Source organism: Dreissena polymorpha, chromosome 7 (genome assembly GCF_020536995.1).
Source record: "Dreissena polymorpha isolate Duluth1 chromosome 7, UMN_Dpol_1.0, whole genome shotgun sequence".
NCBI classification, from domain to species: Eukaryota; Metazoa; Mollusca; class Bivalvia; order Myida; family Dreissenidae; genus Dreissena; species Dreissena polymorpha.
The window spans coordinates 45578735-45601297 of NC_068361.1; the positions used below are offsets into that span (position 1 = coordinate 45578735).

At 35.0% G+C, this 22563-nt stretch overlaps 2 protein-coding genes across 9 annotated transcripts in view; one reads left to right on the forward strand and one right to left on the reverse strand.

The window, feature by feature from the left end:
- The window catches only part of LOC127840066 (SAP domain-containing ribonucleoprotein-like), a 60310-nt gene extending 46244 nt beyond the window's left edge, over positions 1–14066 (reverse strand). For 3 of the 4 annotated variants that reach the window (XM_052368459.1, XM_052368462.1, XM_052368458.1), the window contains exon 1: positions 13959–14066. In XM_052368459.1, coding sequence (XP_052224419.1) covers positions 13959–13994 — 36 coding nt within the window. In that variant the 5' untranslated portion in view covers positions 13995–14066. The remainder of the gene's footprint in view (positions 1–13958) is intronic. The other variant, XM_052368461.1, reaches the window with a different exon arrangement.
- Positions 513–20154, forward strand: LOC127840064 (protein HGH1 homolog). 5 transcript variants are annotated; one of them, XM_052368456.1, is made up of 5 exons: positions 513–537; positions 15041–15705; positions 16475–16665; positions 17443–17581; positions 19859–20154. In XM_052368456.1, exons 2-5 carry the CDS (start codon positions 15051–15053, stop codon positions 20005–20007), a joined length of 1134 nt encoding a protein of 377 aa, XP_052224416.1. In that variant the 5' UTR covers positions 513–537; positions 15041–15050; the 3' UTR covers positions 20008–20154. The 5 variants fall into 5 exon arrangements, with proteins under 5 accessions (XP_052224416.1, XP_052224413.1, XP_052224414.1 ...); XM_052368453.1 differs by lacking the exon at positions 513–537 and adding an exon at positions 13783–13865; XM_052368454.1 differs by lacking the exon at positions 513–537 and adding an exon at positions 14000–14098.
- The last annotated feature ends 2409 nt before the right edge of the window (positions 20155–22563 follow it).

The following is a 22563-nucleotide window of genomic DNA, read 5'->3' on the forward strand; positions in this document are numbered from 1 at the left end:
TGATTTTCAAACTCTGAACAATCATTTTCACAGTACTATTTTAAGCCCTCCCCCCTTTTAATCTATGCCATAACTTGTATAGATATAGTGACAAGAATACCATTTTAAAATTTTAATAGTAATAAACTCTTCATATGTATTGTATTCAATAGTGACTATTCAATGAAATAAAACTGTCCAGATTTTGTTTTGTTGACAACTTTATATTATAAAAACGATTATTATTTTATTTTTGATACATTGAATATAGCTGAAATTAAATCTAGCATAATAATGCATGTGTATCAATGCTTTAAAGATCAAATGACAATAAAAAATTGACTTCAAAATAGGGCAACCAGTTTTTAATGATGGCAAGTAGATGTTCAAAGTAACTCCACCGGGCAAGTGAGTGTCAATTTCTTACGTTAACCCCTGATGACGTCATTGCTGTTTTTTTTCTTGAAGAGTCATATCGCACCAAATAACGTCATTTCACTCTACAAATGTAATAGAAATAACGTATGGAGGGTGCAGCCCGCATACCCCCAGCACTGGGTAAGTTTCATGCGATCGTACGTGGGTGGGGTAAAACAGTGATTTTTTTTTAACTTTCAATTACGTGATTTAATTACATTGATATATTCTTTAAGCAAGCTGCATTCATTACGTTCATACACCCGTATTAAACTTAGTTTTTGGGCGTAAACCGGAATCATGGTGGTTGTTCTGTTGGTTTTTATCATAGGTTGAATCTCACCTGGCTGAAAAAAATAGTTGTTAAAATGATAAATATACAAAGATCACTACACAATACTGGGAACACTTTTCTTTGGTGTACATACAGTACAGCCAAAGCAGAACAAACGTTTTTTGCGATCCGCGGCGGCAAGGCGAAACGAGTCGATGCCGCGTCAGTCGTTGAAGCCGCGTCAGTATGCGGCGGCAAGTCGCATTTCGCCGCGAAACTTCGCATCTGTCCGCCGAGGCATGCCGCGGTCCGCGACATGATGCCGAGTCGATGCGATCATGATTTTTTTTTTAATTATTATTTACATGTAGTTAACAAATTTTGAAAGAACAATTATAATAATAATTAAAATCATAGTAAATTTATTGTGCGCGAATTGTATTAGCATATACATGTAAGCATAGTTAATGTGTCTGGCCAATTATTAAGTTTGTTTCCCGCCCGTTGCGTATGTATTTCACACATAAACAAGGTCACGTAATTATGTTTTCGCACATACAAGTGGTCAAGGCTCCAGCAATATTATGGTGGATTTATAAATTAATTGCATGTTGATTCCGCTATTATATTTTAGCTGAGAAAATTAGCAGTTTGAAGCCACATCAATAATCAAGACGGTGACGACGTATTTGTAGTTTTGTTAATTATCAGCTTATTATGACTATTGTTTGAATATGCGTATATAAACACGTTTTATTTTGTTCATATTATACAGTTAATATCTCTACTAATTACCCGATAATCCCGTATATTCCAGTTTTAAAGCAAATGCTGGTAAATATTTACTGTACACAAACATTCTCGATATTTCCTTAAGTATCAAATACATTTTGGCATTTGTTACTATTTATAGAGATGATGAAATAACGTCTAATCGGGGCGTTTTTTTTTCTCCACTGAACACGCGATTTACGCCTGACGTGATGTTCATGTATTTATACAACACAAAATACACCCAAACTTTCCAAGCGACGTTCTACATGTCTGCATAATTTTCGCGCACTTTTTATGAAACAAAGGATATTTTAGCACTGTTTATTTGACGCTAGAATTTGCCAAAGGACGCATAAGCATTAAAATTCGGAAGTGTGTTACGGATTACAAATTTAATAATGATAATCGAACGAAACATAAACAGTTGCGCGTAATTAATTCTACGCTACACATACATGTATGTACATGTAGGTGGATATCTTTTCACTCGATCCGCCGCGTACGTATGCGGCGGATTTACTCCGCGAAAGTACGCGAGGTTAATACAGACTCGGCGTCGTTGCGCGGATCGATGCCGAGTGCCACGGCGATACGCCGCGTGAACACACGATTCGGCCGCCGCGGACTAATAATCTGGCCATGGCGTAGCCGCGGATTATGTTTGTGCCGCTTTGGCTGTACTGTAGAGGTTTTATGTGAAAACCATCAGCTTAAAATGACTTTTAAAAACAGGCATCTTGTCTGGAGAAAATAAAAAAATAAAATAAAAAATCGACCTACCCTACCTAGAAATGTTGGCAATGTTACCAGAACCACAACATTTTTTTTTTAGGCCTATCATGTGGAAATGTGTATTACCAATGTCATTTTACACATCCACAGGGACCGAATCTTAGCTCGCAAAATGCGAGCAAGATTTATGGATAGCAAGTCGAAAAATATAAAGCTTGCAATTTTCTGTGAGTAGAAATTTCACATTTCTCAAACCTGTTTTTCCATAAATCCTTTAAGTATTGAAAGATAATTACTTTCTATAATCATGACTCCCATTTTCAAGATCAAAATTTTGCTTAAATTAAACGATTTAAGTGTTAAAGATTTGCATAAACACATTTGGCCGCCATTGTTGTTGTTGTGAGATTCAAGGGAAGCTACTCTTGTACGAGCTATGGTTCGCTAGGCGCTTGCGGCTCATAAGCGTCTCAGTGATCACGATATTTCTAAAAAATCTGTATGTCTGCAGAATCAAAAACGTTCATCAATTGTGGACATATTTCTGAAGAGGCCGGCGTCCGAGGACGCTGAGACAGCAAAGAAACTTAAAGCTCCAAAAACTATGGAGAAAGTCACGCCGACAGCAGCTCTCAAATGTTAAAAAATGGATGATTGAATTTAACATCAATCTAGATTATGTTGTTGACAGCGACAATGATTATGCTTTTTTTTAAGTAGCCAACATATAATGCACTATTTTAAGCAATATGGTACAAGAAATGTATTGTTTTAAACAAAAAATATATAAATTCCCAATTGCAAATAAGTTTTTCATTTTGCAAGTGAAAAATGAATCAACTTGCAAAAAAATGCAAGTGCCTTAATAGGTTAAATTCGGTCCCTGAATCCATATAATGAGCTTGAGTCTGTAAAAAAGTTCAGCACCTGTAATCATTTAAGGAATAGGTTTCTTTACTCTAGGGGTTTATAATATGATTTGATTTGCGTCCATGATGATTATCATGCACTACTATGGGAATAAGACAATTCACCCCCAAGACAAGTCACCCCCAGGAGACAACTCACCCCCTAGACAATTCACCCCTGCTCCCTGGACAATTCACCCCCAGATATTTTCTCATTATGTTTAGATTACTATTATTCTATAACATGTTTGTTATTATCATTGTTGATTTTTAATTTCTTTCACTTGGAATTAAGACAAAATAGAGAGATCATTGTTTGCAGCTTTATTTTCTCAAAAGATGCCTTTGAAGTCATTTAATTCATTTAATTATTAATGACCATAATGAGGTTCATTAATTGTGTTTTATAATCTTATAATTGATGATTGTTAGGTTTTGAAGTTCTTGTCAATTTTTTCGATTGAAGCTGGTGTGTTTTTGAAGTCTTTAATCACTTCAGGTAAGTTGTGTTAATCTTTATATAATACATAGTTTTATAACATTATTTGTAATTTAAGAAAATATAATGCGATAAATTGAATATTTCTGTGATTTTTGCCTCAAGTGGGTTTCGTACAACATCCTGATATTCAATGTACTTATAACGCAGTATTATGTGAAGTTGGAATAAGACATCAATTTGGGTATAATTTGAGTCTTTCAACAGTGCATAATATGCAGCTTTACAATTTGTATTTATTAAGTTCAAGTTATAATTAAAATATAAACTTGCAAATATAATTACTACAAAACTGGATTTTTAATTGATTTGTTTAAATCCTAATAAAATTTGAAGTACAGTTTAAATTATAAACAAGAGCACCGCCTTGCGGGTGCAGACCGCTCATCTATTTTCTTTTTAAAGGTGAAGGGACTCTCATTTTCAATCACAAAGGAGGGAGGGGTGGAGTGAAGAGCGGTGCATTGTGTGGCGGTGTGGACATTTATTACATTATCTTCCAAAAATATGAAAAAAGGGAAAAAAAATCGGGGGTGGGGGGGTGGGTGGGGGTGGGGATTCTTGGGTGCGATGGTTGGTCGGTATTTCAAACATAAAATAATAAAAATAAATATTTGTGTTTTTTAACCGTTTCAGAAAAAAAAATGGGGGGGGGGTGAGGTGGGGGGAGGGGGTATAGTGTGAGGGTGTGGTGGTAATTTGTGAGATGATCTTAAAAAAAAAAAAAAAAAAATACGGGGGGGGGGATTCGGGTGGGGGGAGGGGGGGGGTGTGGTGTGGGGGGGATACTTGGGTGCGATGGTTGGACGGTATTTCAAACATAAAATAATCAAAATAAATAGTTTTGTTTTTTAACCGTTTAAAAAAAAAAATTGGGGAGGGGGTGGGGTGGGGGGGGTATAGTGTGAGGGTGTGGTGGTCATTTGTGAGACGATCTTAAAAAAAAAAAAAAAAAAAAAAAAAAAAGGGGGGGGGGCACGGGCGATGGTTTGGGTGGAGTCTATTGTGGTATGCCAGGTAAGAGTAGTTTTGTCAAAGTATCAATCAAATCTAATCATAAATAAAGAAGTAATGGCAATTTTAGCGAAATTTAATAATTTGACCTTGACAGTCAAGGTCATTCAAAGGTCAAGGTAAAATTCAACTTGCCAGGTACAGTAACCGCATGATAGCATTAAAGTATTTGAAGTTTGAAAGCAATAGCCTTGATACTTAAGAAGTAAAGTGGATCGAAACACAAAATTTAACCATATATTCAATGTTACTAAGTCAAAAAGGGCCATAATTCCGTAAAAATGACATCCAGAGTTATGCAACTTGTCCTTTTACTGTTCCCTTATGATAGTTTGCGAGTGTTCCAAGTATGAAAGCAATATCTATGATACTTTAGGGGTAAAGTGGACCAAAACACAAAACTTAACCAAACTTTCAATTTTCTAAGTAGAAAGGGCCCATAATTCCGTCCAAATGCCAGTCAGAGTTACATAACTTTGCCTGCCCAGTCCCCTTACGATAGTTAGTAAGTGTTGCAAGTATGAAAGCAATAGCTTTGATACTTAAGGAATAAAATGGACCTAAACACAAAACTTAACCAAAATTTTCAATTTTCTAAGTATAAAAAGGGCACATAATTCTGTCAAAATGCACGCCAGAGTTATCTAACTTTGCCTGCCCAGTCCCCTCATGATAGTAAGTAAGTGTACCAAGTTTGAATGCAATAGCATTGATACTTTCTGAAAAAAGTGGACCTAAACGCAAAACTTAACCAAAATTTTCAATTTTCTAAGTATAAAAAGGGCACATAATTCATTAAAAATGCACGCCAGAGTTATCTTACTTTGCCTGCCCAGTCCCCTCATGATAGTAAGTAAGTGTACCAAGTTTGAATGCAATAGCATTGATACTTTCTGAGAAAAGTGGACCTAAACGCAAAACTTAACCGGACGCCGACGCCGACGCCAAGGTGATGACAATAGCTCATAATTTTTTTTCAAAAAATAGATGAGCTAAAAACTATTACTTTTAATAAAAAGTCATAGAAAATTGCTTATTAAGCTTGAAATATAGAACAAATAGTAAACAAATAACATCAGATTATGAAATGTATAGTTTTGATTGAAAACATCACCAAAATCATGAAGCCCATTCCCAGTTTGTTGTCTTATTCCCAATAAAACAAGAGCACCGCCTTGCGGGTGCAGACCGCTCATCTATTTTCTTTTTAAAGGTGAAGGGACTCTCATTTTCAATCACAAAGGAGGGAGGAGTGGAGTGAAGAGGGGTGTATAGTGTGGGGTTGTGGACATTTATTACATTATCTTCCAAAAAAGCGAAAAGAAAAAAAAAAAAAAATCGGGGGGGGGGGGGGGGGGGGGGGGGGGGGGGGGGGGGGGTTTGGGTGCGATGGTTGGACGGTATTTCAAACATAACCGTTTAAAAAAAAATGGGGGGGGGGGTTATAGTGTGAGGGTGTGGTGATAATTTGTGAGATGATCTTAAAAAAAAAAAAAAAAAAATCAAAAAAAAAATTGGGGGGGGGTGGGGGGTGGGGGGGGTGGTATAGTGTGAGGGTGTGGTGGTCATTTGTGAGATGATCTTAAAAAAAAAAAAAAAAAAAAAAAAATTAGGGGGGGGGGGGGGGGGGGGGGAGGGGGGGGAGGGCACGGGGGATGGTTTGGGTGAAGTCTATAGTGGTATGTCAGGTAAGAGTAGTTTCATCAAAGTATCAATCAAATCTAATCATAAATAAAGAAGTTATGGCAATTTTAGCAAAATTTAATAATTTGACCTTGAGAGTCAAGGTCATTCAAAGGTCAAAGTAAAATTCAAGTTGCCAGGTACAGTAACCTCATGATAGCATGTAAGTATTTGAAGTTTGAAAGCAATAGCCTTGATACTTCAAATGGATCGAAACACAAAATTTAACCATATATTAAAAGTTACTAAGTCAAAAAAGGGCCATAATTCCGTAACAATGACAACCAGAGTTATGCAACTTGTCCTTTTACTGTACCCTTATGATAGTTTGTGAGTGTTCCAAGTATGAAAGCAATATCTATGATACTTTAGGGGTAAAGTGGACCAAAACATAAATCTTAACCAAATTTTCAATTTTCTAAGTATAAAGGGCCCATAATTCCGTCCAAATGCCAGTCAGAGTTACATAACTTTGCCTGCACCGTCCCCTTATGATAGTTCATAAATCTTGCAAGTATGAAAGCAATAGCTTTGATACTGTAGGAATAAAGTGGACCTAAACACAAAACTTAATCAAATTTTCAATTTTCTAAGTATAAAAAGGGCACATAATTCTGTCAAAATGCCAGTCAGAGTTACATTACTTTGCCTGCACAGTCCCCTTATGATAGTTAGTAAGTGTTGCAAGTATGAAAGCAATAGCTTTGATGCTTAAGGAATAAAATGGACCTAAACACAAAACTTAACCAAAATTGTCAATTTTCTAAGTATAAAAAGGGCACATAATTCTGTCAAAATGCATGCCAGAGTTATCTAACTTTGCCTGCCCAGTCCCCTCATGATAGTAAGTAAGTGTACCAAGTTTGAATGCAATAGCATTGATACTTACTGAGAAAAGTGGAACTAAACGCAAAACTTAACCAAAATTTTCAATTTTTTAAGTATAAAAAGGGCACATAATTCTGTCAAAATGCACGCCAGAGTTATCTAACTTTGCCTGCCCAGTCCCCTGATGATAGTAAGTAAGTGTACCAAGTTTGAATGCAATAGCATTGATACTTTCTGAGAAAAGTGGACCTAAACGCAAAACTTAACCGGACGCCGACGCCAACGCCAACGCCAACGCAGACGCCGACGCCAAGGTGATGACAATAGCTCATAATTTTTTTTCAAAAAATAGATGAGCTAAAAATGCTCTGTAGCTGTTAAGGATTTATTCAGTACGAATATCTGTTTTCTGAGGATAGTTGTATTCTGTTTAATTTTTGTAAAGTTATAATCAAAGCATATTAAGATATTCTCTGAATTTATTTGTCGGTCATAAAATTACTTGCAATTGAAACAGAACTGTGCTTTTTAACAATTGATGTTTGTTTTACTTATTAACAATATCTTATTATTGTCTATTTGTCATTAAATAATAAAGTAGGTGTTTGGTTTTAGTAAAGATTGTTTGTATTCAATAAAACAGAATATATTTGTAAAAAGTGTTTAAATAAATATTTATGGTATTGGATACATTAATGCAATGTTTTTTATTTGATAAGTTATGCAAGATTATGAAGACTAATTTTTTTAAATGGGAAATATGATAATTAAATATTTGTCACAACAGTCAACAAAGTAACAACAACTTTAAACACCATATCCCTTTTCACACCTCTAAAAGTAACAATAAAAAGATAATCTGTCAGGTTTTCAGAGCTGAAGAGGGTCTGATTATCTAGGTGTAGATAAGATTATTACTGATAGGAGTTACCTAGAGATAAAGCTGTAGTATGGAATGAGTTCACATACTGTATGATTGAAGTGGACTTGAATTGTTTCAATACACAACATTACTATACGAAAATTTTATCACTAATCCGTCTATGAGAGAAAATCAAACAACTAAATGGATAATAACAATTAAAATAATTAATTTTGTTTAAGAAAAACTCATGTTTACAGGCAGTTAAATAAAATTAAAATATAAACTTGCATATATATTTACTACAAAACTGGATTTTTAATTGATTTGTTTAAATCCTAATAAAATTTGAAATACAGTTTAAGTTATAAAAACAATTACTTTTAATAAAAAGTCATAGAAAATTGCTTATTAAGCTTGAAATATAGAACAAATAGTAAACAAATAACATCAGATTATGAAATGTATAGTTTTGATTGAAAACATCACCAAAATCATGAAGCCCATTCCCAGTTTGTTGTCTTATTCCCAATAAAAAAAAGCTCTGTAGCTGTTAAGGATTTATTCATTACGAATATCTGTTTTCAGAGGATAGTTGTATTTTCATGTAAATACTCTTGTTATATGTGTTGTTTTTGCCTTATGTAAATATTCTTGGTAGATGTATAAAAGATATGTTATTGAAAATCATGTTTGTGAAAGTTATATTTACATTTGCAATAAAATCCATAATTAATATTTATGAACTTGTTTGTTTTATCTTCTGAGATGTTGATAGACCTTTTGAATTGCCCACATCAACATAATTATTTGTCAATGTGTGTAACTGAAGTCTTTGTTTATCTGTTTTGACTCTTTGATAAATCTGTTTTGACAATTTTATTAAGCCTCATCATTGGTGTGAATGCTTGATTGTAATACCCATAAATGGCATGCTCTTACCAGATTAAATTTCCTTTCTGTAATTAAGGTTTTTCTGAATTAAACCATTGTATTTTATTAAATTAAATATCCTTTTATTCTGAATAAATTAATTATTGTGAAAATGTAAAATTCGAAGAATTGAATGAAATTATTTAATCAAATTCAATATTTAACAAAGTTCTATTAATAAAATAATAACCTAATAATATTATTTAAAACAAATGCACAAATATTATACAAAATACTTTATTTATTTCTATTTTACATGCTGTAACACAGTTTATAGATAAATAAATTTGTTGAATTGCATTTGACAAAAATCACAATGTCATCTTTCATTTACATACTACAGTTTATTATTATTACGTGGAAATTGTGCTGCCAAGTCTAAATTATACGGGCAAAAGCCCGCGAAGCGGGCGTTGACCGTTCATACATATGGGAATTTAGACATAAAATTACATAAGAATACTAGTCAATATAAATTGCCGCCTTAAGAGTCTTTTGATGATTTTTTCTTTGGCAGACTCTTGGCGTCAATAGTCCACTCTATCTTTTTAATAGCGAGAGTTTTCCTTCTTTGTCTATATTGATGCGCAAGGAATTTGGTGCGCAACATTCAAGCCCCGATATCAGACAGTTAATATCAACGGATTGCAATAATATTTACATACCTGTGTAGATAATTCATTTCTCAATAATGTTCCGTAAGAATTATGTAATGACTCTTTCAATTTTGCACGCCTGACCAATTTAAATCAACACACTACTCACATTTTAAATTCCAATCGATGTGCCCGCTGTATACGGCAGGTAGATTTTAATCGATAACGCAGCCTATTACACCGTATGCCTTCTTCTGATTGGTTGATATTTAAATATTTCATAACATGGCGAGAGGTTAGTGATTGTATTGCGATTTAAGCAGAAGTTTAACTGAAACAAATTATGCCTTTTAACTTCAATTCGACGCTATTTGAGGTAAAAATGGACTAATTTAACTAAAACTTTATGAGTTGGTTATGTTCTTTTGCAATTTTAAGCATATTGATATAATAGTATTGTATTTAATTTTCGTTATGGTTTTTGCAGACCGGAGTTTCAGCGTTCAGATTTATTCTGAACGCGAATTATTTCAGCTAATAAGAATACCACATATGGATACGTCTCAAAAAAATTTGCCACGCGACATATATTTTCGCGATGCTATTTATGAACTTGAACAAATCAAAAACACTTTGACATATGCTAAATCACATGTAAATACATACCTCAGAAAAAGTTATATCAATGACATCATAATTGTGTAGCGAATCGCACTAAATATTCTCGCATTATTTGTTTTTCTTCGCAACCGTTCCAGAATTAGGTCATTACTCAATTATCTCCCCTAAATGCTCTTCTTCAGTGGGTATAAGCCGAAGACTGGTTCACTACATATAGTAACAGTCTTCACCGAACACAATTTAGGGGAACATACCCCGTCTTTAATATATTGCCGAATCTCCGAATTCTGTCGAATTTATTTGCTTTGATCTTTTCGATATCTTATTGTTATTATTATCATGACAAATCACAAACGCTTGTTAAAAAATTATTTGTTTTAAACACTATAGTTGGCATCTCTATTCTTCAAGTATTCTCGCGGTATTTCAATAACGACACCCTACTGTTTATGTATCAGAATTTGTGACGCATTTTCCATTCGCTCTCAGAATGAAGTTTTACTTTTGATCATGAGCAATATTCTGGTAAGTTGTCGTTGTTACCCACCAGAAACACATTTATTCACACATTTTTAAGATATTCAGATCTAACTTTTTAGTCTTTTAGCTTATATTTTAAAAGTATTTTCACCTCGTCTGCTCGCACTTTACCGATATCCCAAAAGGTTACATATCACTATAAATAGTTTAGGCCTAAAACCACAAAATCCGATACCGTTGGAATTTTCGTACCACAATCTTACGTAAAAAATCTTCCAGATTCGAAATCAACAAAAAACAAGACATTTATAAATTGTCTGCATTATTGATCAAATTTTAAGATATTTGTTGGTTTTCCGTTTTTAGAAGCTGTTCTGCCAAGGCAAGAGCTGGGCATTATACAAGCCATTATATCCAGCAAAACTGGCAGTTTTGGTTTACAGAAATCAACAAAGGAGGGATTCCCGAACTATCAAAATTTCCAAGCTATACACACAGTTATTATCTGTGGTTATCCTTATTGGTTCTGTTTCTTTACTTGGATGGAACATGTGTGAACTTTAATAGAACTTTGAAGTCTATATATGTCTATCTATAAACAAAAATCAGCTATGGTATAATAAGATCAGATGTGCAAACAATGTCAAAGGGTTGTTAAATTAACAATTTGAAGGCAATTATGCTGAAAAAATAAGAAAAATTTCCATGCAAATTTTGTCTGTATATCGACAAGTGTCTGCTGATTATTGTCAAACTAGTAATACAAAACTTACCACAAGTATGTAAAAGCACTAAGTACCAGTGATCATTTTTAGTAAGATAGTGTAATTCTAAACAGTAGCAAATAGCTTGTTTAGTAAATGCATAATGCAACTAATATGATTTCCGTTCTATTGTGTAATTAATAAATTGGTTGTTACTTGCTAATCCATGATAAATGTTTTATGGCTAGTGCAAAACCAGCAATGTTAATTTTGTAAAAGGTAATACAATAACACCACTTTGTAATTTCATATACGTAAATATTCTTGAAACGTAGGTTGATGAGTTTTACTTATTTTGTAACTATTATTTTATGAACAAATAAATAATGTGAAGTGTTTTGTATATCCACACAATACCACATATCTTTTTATATATGTACTGTATTATGTGTTATTTGAATGTTTAAATAAAAAAATATGGATGATATAACATGATGCATTCTAATATTTGCATTCAAATTGTAACTGTAGAGCTAGGTGTATGCAGTTTAGACTGTGATTTTAGAATTGCTACAAAATGGCTAGTTTTTTTAGTGGCGACACAATTTAAACTATTCAACAATAGTTTGCGAAAGAAAATTAGAAACCTGCAAGATACCTGTATTTATTAAATATTTTAATTGCGAAACAAGTATGTTGTTATGCTGTTACACATAATTATACATTGATAATAAATAAGAAGACAATTAGTGGTGTTAACGTTTCCCAACAGTAGAAATCATTCTTCTGATGAAGTCAGTGGTATACAGACGAAAGCTCCAGGTATGGCTTTCAATACGTAGTGTGTGTTATTTGGCAGTCTAAAACTTATTGGATTAAAAAAAATCCTGTCAAATTTGTCAATCAAAATTGATTTGACACATCACATGTACTGTATGCTAAATGCAACTGCTTTAGCAAGCTGTCAAGTTGAATTGAGACATTCGATGAAACAAACTGGTTCCTGGGTAGGACCAGTACTTAGTGTCTATATGACGTACCATGACGTCGAAAGTCTACAAAACCTACTAGGTAGAACGAGAAATGTACTTCGACGTACAGTTTTCACCGACCCTTGAGTGTTAGCCAATCAGAAGACACCTTACATCTGTTGCTTTAAGAGATATTTGACATTGAACATAAGTATTATTATTATTTATACCAAATTATGCGACTATCGACCGCTTACTCATAGATATTGTGCATATTTATTAAACATTATTATTATTATAATTTATACCAAATTATGCAACTATCGACCGCTAACTCATAGATGTGCGTATTTATTGACCTGGCGTGGCGGAATTAACCTCTGACTTATGCAAGTTATGGTTATCACAAAATACGACCAACAGAGAGGTTATAATACATTATTTATCCCGTTAATGCTTGGTAACTGTTTGGTTACCGTTGGGAATTTTTCCTACACAGTAATGCACTGGACGGTCGTGATACTCCGCCCCGCATGATCAATAAATACGCACAATATGCTGAATAATTTTAATTTTAAAAAGGTAACAATTGAATCTTCTTCAAATTTGTATATAATCTATTTCAATGCATTAAATACTTGAAACTTCTGTGTTTTTTTTTTGCCATTCTGATATTTTTATTCATTTTGTCCTCAATTAAAAAAGAGATTTTAAACATTTATTATGAATAAATCTGAAGGAAAAGCGGCTCAAGAGACTAGTGTTTTGATTGGCTGTTCAAAAAATGTGTACGTCGAAGTACAAACATGTATGTCGAAGTACAAATTGTACTTTGACGTACAAATATATACTTCGAAGTGTATTTTATATTTATGTCGACATACAATTATTGTACTTTGACGTACATTTCTCTTTTTAACTTGTAGGTCTTCTTGACTTTCAACCCAAATGGTACGCCATAGTATGTCTTTAGGGTAATCTAAAGAATGCTCCCACTTAAGAGATCAATACAGAGACCTCCCAGTGACTAAGCCAGTTAGCAGACACCCCATCCACTATACCACAGACACCGAACCAGCTATAAATTCCTGTGGCTAGAAAACAAAAAAATATAAGATGCTAGATCTTTAAGCTTGGAACATGTAACTTGTTTTAAGATTGATTTTTTTTGGATGCATTACTTAATTATTGCAACAATTATAATATTTTGAACACAATCATGTCAATATATTTATTAAAAATACATAGTTTATATCAAAAAAACTTAAAAAGCTTTTGCCCGTAAATTAGGTAGCACCTATAATCATATTAACACCAAAACATCTGCTCACAACTTATGTTCAAATATGACAAATGAAAATGACATTAAAATCTCATAAAAATATGGGGGTGAATTGTCTTGGGGGTGAGTTGTCTTTGGGGGTGAGTTGTCCAAGGAAATCAAATTCTGGGGGTGAGTTGTCCAGGGGGTGAATTGTCTTGGGGGGTGAATTGTCTGACACCCCGAACTATGATGTACTGCCAACGGTTTATGACTGCACTGATAGAAGGCGGATTTAAAGAATTTCGCCCATAAAATTATCCAGTAATGTATGCATTTTTGTATAACTTATATAAATCTAAATGTGCGTTCGAAATATTTTCATAACAAGTTGAGCATCAACGAAATATACGCGAAATTACTTTCATTTTGGTGAAATCTTCCATGTTGTCCGCCATTTTTGTTTTCTCATAAAGTATTGCACCGAATCGTGTAATGCGTTACAGTTCGGTTGTGTGTTTTCGGTAAGTTGTCACACGTGAATCTTTCTTGATATTTTAAAGTTAGTTGATGATATTCGGCATTATGTTATTTTAAAACTAAAATGTGAACAATTTGATTAAAGCAGTTTATTTGATCACACAAATCGTATGTATAATATTTTGCAGGTTAAATTATAACTTGTTGAGACCAATGCTCTAACGGAAATTCGGATTAGATATTCGGACAGTGTAGTAAATTTCTGAGATTAATTTAATAACTTGACTTTAAATAAATTGTTAATCACAACAAAATTAGTAATAAACGGATAACTTTATAGGCTTACATAATGTTGTTGGTCTTAATTGCTTAAATGTAAATTTAAATGTTTTCTTACATTGCACGACATAAATAAAAAACCTGTAGCGCATTCAGTTACAGCGAACGTTCGCCAATGATCGTTTGTTTCCGATTCGGTCTTATTGAACGATTGGTTTCGCAAGCAAACTACCTCGAGAGAGTTCGCTTCTGTTCGCAAACATTCGCGGCGAATTGAGCGTTCAAGAGCGAACGTTCGCAAGCTATAGCTATACTACTGTTATCGGAAGTTCCAAAGCTATGCATACACACAAATTGTTTGATGAAATGTTTTTGTTATTTATTCTAATACACTATAATTGTAGCTATTTTGATTATACTGACCAGGGGTATTTAAAATGTGGCCCTTTAATTAAGATACATAAAGTAGAGATCATATATGTTTTAAGATATATATTTGAAAATTTAGGACTATTGTTGATTTAAATTACTTTGTATAAGTTATGTGTAATTTACATATTGAAGATATGTGTTGAGGCTCATAGGTCTGACAATATCCTGCTATTGAAATAATATATAATGATTTGTATCATACATGGTATTGTAGACTTTTTGATGACTTGAATAATTGTCATTCAGCTGTACATGTTCGCTTCTTGTATACTAGTAATTCAACTATGCATGATTGTATAATTATGGTTTTCAGGCTGGTAAAGATGAACAAAGAACTTCTTGAAGAAGAGCTGACTCCTTTTCTGAGCCCAGATGCCAAGGAAGAAATCAAAACTTTGGCTGTTGAAAATATAATGGGTTTAACTGGCACGGATGATGGCAAAAAGTTCCTTGGGGAAAGTGAAAAACTCCTGGGAGGAATAGTGTCTTTATGTGATGATAAAAGAACAGATATTCAGGAAATGGTTTTCAAATCGTTGATCAATCTTGCAACAAATGAGGAGAGGTCTTGGAAAATTTTGAACCTCGAAAAGTATAAAAACAAAGTCGAGGATTGGCTGGAAAGAGTATTGGACCCCAAGTGCAAGCTGGCAGATCTTGTGTCAAAACTTTTGTCAAATATAACGCGTTCGGAGAAATGCGCAGATTATGTGGGTAAACTTATTCTTAAAAATGAAAGCAATGGAATTGACAGGATAGTCCTTGCGCTGTGCAATTTGGTTTACAACGACAATGCTGAACTCCATTATTTGGCTATGATGTTGTCAAATTTGTCACAATCGCGGCAAATACGGTTGAAAATCATGGACAAGGAACAGTGTATATTTCAGCGTCTTTTGCCTTTCACAGAATTTAGGCAATCAGAGATAAGACGTGCTGGAATTATCGGAACTCTCAAGAACTGTTGTTTCGATACTGGTGAGAATTTTAAGTGGTAGGAAATAATCTGGAGATGATTCCTAGAAAACAAAAAGGAAAATAGTTGTTTATAAGTAGTTAAAAACAAAAATGTTGTTCTTTTTTTTTTAAGATGTACAGCCATTATCCTGTAAGAGAACAATTGATATAACAGTAACATATTTAAATGGATTGTTTCAGTTAAATATTGGTTTATTCAAATAAGTGAAACCGGAGGGGACTTAGGGTTTGCGCTCTGTCTGTCAGTCAGTCTGTCTGTCACACTTTTCTGGATCCTGCGATAACTTTAATAAAAGTTCTTCATATTTTTTTATGAAACTTAAAACATGGATAGATGGCAATATGAAGAATATGCGCAGCATTTCATTTTTTTCCTATGTCAAGAATTCTGGTTGCTATGGCAACAAATAAAAAATATAAGAAAATACTGACAATGGTGGAGTTTCACCGGTAGGGGACTATATTGCTTGACAATCTCTTGTTAACACTGAAATTATAAACTTATGAAAGATCAAGTCATTTACTGACATGCAATGTTAGGTTAAAAAAATATAATCCGGTGATCGTTGTGAATTCCTTTATTGGTATTAATCCATTGGTCTATTCAGGGGTGTGATTTGTCCTTCTTTCAGCTTATTTCAACACTTTCAATGCCTAACTAATTTTAAAATAGTTATTTACTATGCAATGATCCATGAGAGGTAAGTAATTTTCCTGTATGACGTGGATCTTAAATCACACCCACACAATTGTTGTTGTTGTTTTCCAGAGTACCACGACTGGTTGCTAGGAGACCAGGTGGACCTGTTGCCACGGTTACTGCTACCGCTTGCGGGACCAGAAGAATTTGATGAGGATGACACGGAGAAACTCCCAGATGAGTTACAGTACCTACCTGAAGACAAAGAACGGGAACCGGTCTCGCACATTCGAAAGATGCTGTGTGAAGCAATTCTGCAAGTATGAAAAGGGCAGAGAACCAAGTATGCTCTGTATAGTTTAATCCTTTACCACTCAGATACGCACTTTGATGTGTTTTAAGACCCTTAGAAAATCAAGTTAAATTAAAAGACCTTTCTTATTAGATTCAAGTTTTAAAGGCTTCATTTACATCTCGCAGAAATCCATTGAGCAGCAAACAGTGTAAAACCTGAACAGGCTGCAAGTTACTCGCAGGCTGTTATAGCTTTATGCTGGTTGCATATAGCCATTTTAACTTTGCCTGTGAAGACATTCAGCAAGTACATGTATTACAGGTGCAGAGAACCAGATTTGTGCTTTACAGTAAATGTTGCCTCGTTTGTGCATGTATACATCTACTCATTTGAATATGTCACAATGAGGTACATAATTAGGGCTCATTAACAAACCAGTAGTAAAGAGTTTTCATTTTTGTAACCTAGCTTGGCAGCTGTCAGTTGAATAGAAGCGTTCTTGTGAAATTCTTCTTGCTTTCAATAATTTGCATAAGAATTCTGGTTTTACTTACCAAAATGAATATTAAAATTTCTATTACCAAAATAATTACCGGTATATCTTAAGTAAATAAACACTTTGTGTGCATAAATGCTAATAAACAATATCCATGAATAAATGCTTGATGCAAATTCTTGAAAGATGAAATGTTCATGAAATAAACACTTTGTCCAGCAAATAAACACTTTACCCTGCAAATAAGCACTATGTCCAGCAAATTAACACTATGTCCAGCAAATTAACACTATGCATGAATTTCAGCTATGTGCAACTAGACGTGGGAAGAAATTTGTGAAAGATAAAAACACATATGTGATCATGAGGGAATATTACGCCTGGGAGAGGAAACATGATCCGACCAATGAAATTGCGGCCATGAACTTGATAGACCTCCTTATAGGTATATGACATAGCCTTTTGATCTGCATGTATTTGTATCACAAGCATGCTGTCAACCTTTTTATTTCCCGCCAAAGGTGGACAGATATAGTTTTGGCGTTGTCAGTCTGTCCGTCTGTTACAAACTTTTAAGGGCTGTATCTCAGAAACTATATAAGATGTTAATATGAAACTTCATAGGTGTATAGATATTAATGAGGAGAAGGTGGGGGATATCAATTCAACGAAAGTGCTTGTTTCTTTATGCTTTCCAAAAACAAAACAAAATATATCTTGAGATGTATCAATAAGCATCATTTGAAATTGCTTAAATAGTAAGGTTTTGTAATATTTAACAATGGAACAGTTTTGAGTGTGTTGCTTAAGTAAAATTGTTCTCAACACAGAGCTAAATTAAAGCAGAAAATGCAGCATTCAATGTAGGGCTGTAGTGAATACACTAGATGACGAATACGATACATATCACGAATACAGGGCGGCGAATACGAATATTTATTCGCGAATATGCATTTCAATGAACAAAAGTACATGTAATACTGACAACTTGACATGACATTATATAGTATGAAACTATGAGTATTTGTCAAAATTTTGATTAAGTATCATTGCATACTGAAAATATGAAATATAACACTTTGAAATCCCAAAACACTAACTAGAACTGCTTAAACTTTGAACACAGTTTTGAAAACATGACCAGTACCAATAAAATCCTTGAGTAGAACAATTAAGAGTCAACAGCTGACACATTAGTGACAGTACCCATTCACATTTTTTAATGAGCATATGCCAGATAGGTGATGTAGATGATATTTCAATGCCACCTATCTGACATATGCTCATTTGATATATTGAATAAAAACAGTGTGACAATAAAAAAAGTATTGAACAAGAAATAGTTTTCATTACCCCATAAATACTGACCACAACTCAAATATTCAACCGGTGCCTGCCATTTTTGTTGATAATCTCACTGTGTAACATAGTGGGTGGGATAAACATGATTTAAAACGCCGGAATAAGGAGAAGAACATTTAAATATAAGGGTTTATTGTATGAACCTTCATTTGTAAGGTAAGATGAGATAATAAACTTTCAAACTTGAGACCACGTTGTTTGTATTGGTCAAATATTCGGTTCGGGAGGTGGCGAATAACGAATACGATTCGTCCACAGCCGTACTCGAGTAATTCGAATATTCGAATGTATCGTTACAGCCCTAATTCAATGGAGTTTATACGATTTAAATGTCATCATTTAATTTTCTCATTTATCTTAAACCAATACTTGATTAGGAATGAAAAATGTTGAATATAAAACATACCAACATGTTTACTTGTTTGTTTGTTGTGAAACCAAAAATTGTGTCATATAAACAAATCTACACAGAGTAGTTGAGATTTCCTTATAGTTAACATGTCTTTTGTACATTAATTTGATTTGCTAGAAGCAGAAGATTAGTTTCAATTGTATAAATCGCTAATTCCATTTTTATGGTTCCACTGCGTCAGAACATTGTATTGTTTCCCTCTTATTGGAAGCATTTTTAACATGCTATTGAAACAAACATATGATAATAATTGTGTGATTACCTATGTACTTAATTAATGTAATGCATGTCCTTTATCACAGCAATTACAACGATTCCAACTGCTTATTTTATAAGCTCGGCTGTTTTCGGAGAAAACCCGAGGTATTGTCATAGCCAGCTCGTTGTCGGCCGTTCCATGTCCAGCGTCCGCCGTGCTAAAACCTTGACATTTTCCTCTAACATCAAAGTGCTTCCACCTACAACTTTGAAAATTCATATGTAGATGCACCTTGATGAGTTCTACACGCCACACCCATTTTTGGGTCACTAGGTCAAAGGTCAAGGTCACTGTGACCTCTAAAAAAAAAAATTCTGACAAGCTTTCGCAGCTGAGCGTGGCACCTGTTATGCGGTGCTCTTGTTAAATTCCAAAGTTCAAATGTCACAGAAACCAAATGCAGATTTTGTAAAATAACGCAGTTTAAACCTATTTATTTAGGCTCTCATGCATCAAAAGCCTCAGGCTTATTGAAACGCTCTCGAGTCCGTTACCTGGGCATAGAACCATTACTAGGTGTCATTGGGGGAGATCTAAAGAACGCTCCCACAGTCGGGATCGAAACAGTGAACTCCCGGTCGCTAGGCGGACACCATATCCATTACACCATGGCGACTTTAAAACAACATTCATTCATAACTAAATCTTGTTGTCAGATGTTTTTTAAGATGTGACACTTGCCTTTGCAGGTGACGAGCCGACAGAAGAGTTTGGGGAGAATCTTAAGGAGGTGGAGATTCCAGAAGACGTACACGCCAAGTTTGTAGAAGACGACCGCAAGGAACTTGAATTTGCTGAAAAAGAAAGACTAGAGAAGCTAGCACAGAAGGAGAATTAGAACATGAAATGCTTTCAGTTTTACACATCTTTCGTGTGAATGACAAAAAAAATAGGCTTTGTTGATAATGATGTTTATACTATTAAATGATGTATTGTATGTTATATGTTATGATATTTACAGATGATTAAATCAATAGTGCGATAATTTTATAGTTTCTGCAATATTGTGTGCTTGAATTGAAGTTTTGCTTTCAGAAAACATGTTTAGCTGAAAAATATAACAGACGACATTGCAACATGCTTGCTGTTTAATGATGCTGGAACTTTTGTGTTAGAAAATTTCCTTGAGTAAGAATTAAGGAAATTCAAACCATTAAAATGATATTGATAGATCTCTTTTTTTTCAGTCCACTAAATATTGAAATTTAAAAAATACTAGCTAAATTACAACTGTTGGTTCAAACGTTACAATATACTTTTTATGCCCCCGGATTAAATGATCGGGGGTATATTGATTTTGGCCTGTCTGTCATTGTATGTGTGTGTCTGTCCCAAAACTTTAACCTTGGTAATAACTTTTGCAATATTGATGATAGCAACTTGATATTTGGCATGAATGTGTATCTCATGGAGCTGCACATTTTGAGTGGTGAAAGGTCAAGGTCATCCTTCAAGGTCAAATATATGGCTTCAAAGCGGCGCAGTAGGGGGCATTGTGTTTCACAAACACAGCTCTTGTTTCAAACGAAAACCAGTACAGATTATAAATATACTTCTATGTTATGCATTGTGTACATAACAACTTGTTTCGATGGGAAAATCTGCTATAATTGCCATCATGTATGTGTTACTTTCATCGACGGTTTAAATCGTTAAAATAAGTTGGCATACGTGTACATGTAATTATCTTCTTATTTTCTCTCGCCTTTCTCTTCTCGCTAAGATGTTTGGTTCAAAAAAGAAAATTACATAAACATGGAGACTAAGGAAACTTTACATCAATTGGGAAGCATGCCTTTTTGGTAAAGCTCGCTATACTATTTACAGTGTTCGAGTGTACAAGTGTGCTTTCATTTGTGTGCTTGTCTGGACTGATGCTTTGTGATTCCTTGGCAATTTTTAAAATACTTCTCCATGCACGTTCACCATGTGTTTAAGACGTGTCATGCGTGACTCCTCTGCCTCTTGCCCAAAGGTCAGGGTCTCATTAAGAGTTCAAATGTCAATCATGTGGGTGGTCCACCTTGTAAATAATTGTAAGCATTCTTTACAATGGGCACGACATGTTAACGACAGTAATTTATGTGCGGTCATTGTGAACACTCTAGTACGGAATCCAGATAGTGCCATCTATAATCTCGCCCTTCTTTCATCAAGGGCGATACACGATATTTTGCGCGATAGTCGCGGCGAAGCACGATATTTTGCGCGATAGTCGCGGCGACGCACGATATTTTGTGCGATAAACGAAGCGACGCGCGAGAATTTACCACGATATATCGCCCTTGTGTAGGTAGCCCAAAAGGCGATATATCGTGCGTCGCCACGACGGTCGCGCAAAATATCGTGCGTCGCCGCGACTTTCGCGCAAAATATCTTGCGTCGCCGCGACCGTTGCGCAAAATATCGTATATTAAAGGGCGACGGCCGCGTTCATAAAGGGCGACGGTCGCGTTCGTAAAGTGCGACGGTCGTGTTCAAAGGGCGAGATATCGCATATAAAAGGGCGACTGTCGCATTCATTTTTTTTTGTAAACGCGACAGTCGACAGGCGATATTATTACAGCGATATTTCAACAGTACAGATATCGCGTGTCGCGCGAAATATCGAGTATCGATTCGTGCATCGTGTGTCGCGGTCTGAAATTAGACCGCGATTAACGAGATTGGGATAATATGGGCGATATTTGAATAATAAAATATCGTGCGTCGCCGCGACTGTCGCGCAAAATATCGTGCGTCGCTTCGTGTTTCGTGCGTCGCCCTTTGAACGCGAGACACGACGAACGAAGCGATAAACGATATTTTGCGCGACAGTCACGGCGACGCACGATATTTTGCGCGACAGTCGCGGCGACGCACGATATTTTGCGCGACAGTCGCGGCGACGCACGATATTTTGCGCGCCAGTCGCGGCGACGCACGATATATTTAACACGATATATCGCCTTTTGGGCTACCTACACAAGGGCGCTATATCGTGGTACATTCTCGCGCGTCGCTTCGTGTATCGCGCAAAATATCGTGCGTCGCCGTGACTGTCGCGCAAAATATCGTGTATCGCTTCGTGTGTCGCCCTTGATGCATAGATGGCACTATCCGGATTCCGTACTCTAGAGACCGCATTTACTTACCAATCTGCATCGAACTTGGTAAGAACAATTGTCACAATGATATCTAGGCCGAGTTCGAAACTCGGTCATGTGGGGTCCAAAAGTCAATAGGTCATATGATAGAAAAGGCTTGTGAAGACTCAAGAAGCCCTGTTATTGCTCGATCTTCGTGCATCTTGTTCAGTGCATTTGTCCAAATTTCATCTCGGCCAATTTCAAACCTGGGTCACGTGCAACCAAAATTAGGTCATATTATAAAAAAAATAAGCTTGTGAACACAG

Excerpts from the sequence above, each read along its gene's own strand:
- LOC127840064 (XM_052368453.1), top strand. Across the intron at positions 15,706-16,474 it reads GAACTGTTGTTTCGATACTG|AGTACCACGACTGGTTGCTA; the intron begins GTGAGAATTTTA and ends GTTGTTTTCCAG. Across the intron at positions 17,582-19,858 it reads CTTGATAGACCTCCTTATAG|GTGACGAGCCGACAGAAGAG; the intron begins GTATATGACATA and ends TTGCCTTTGCAG.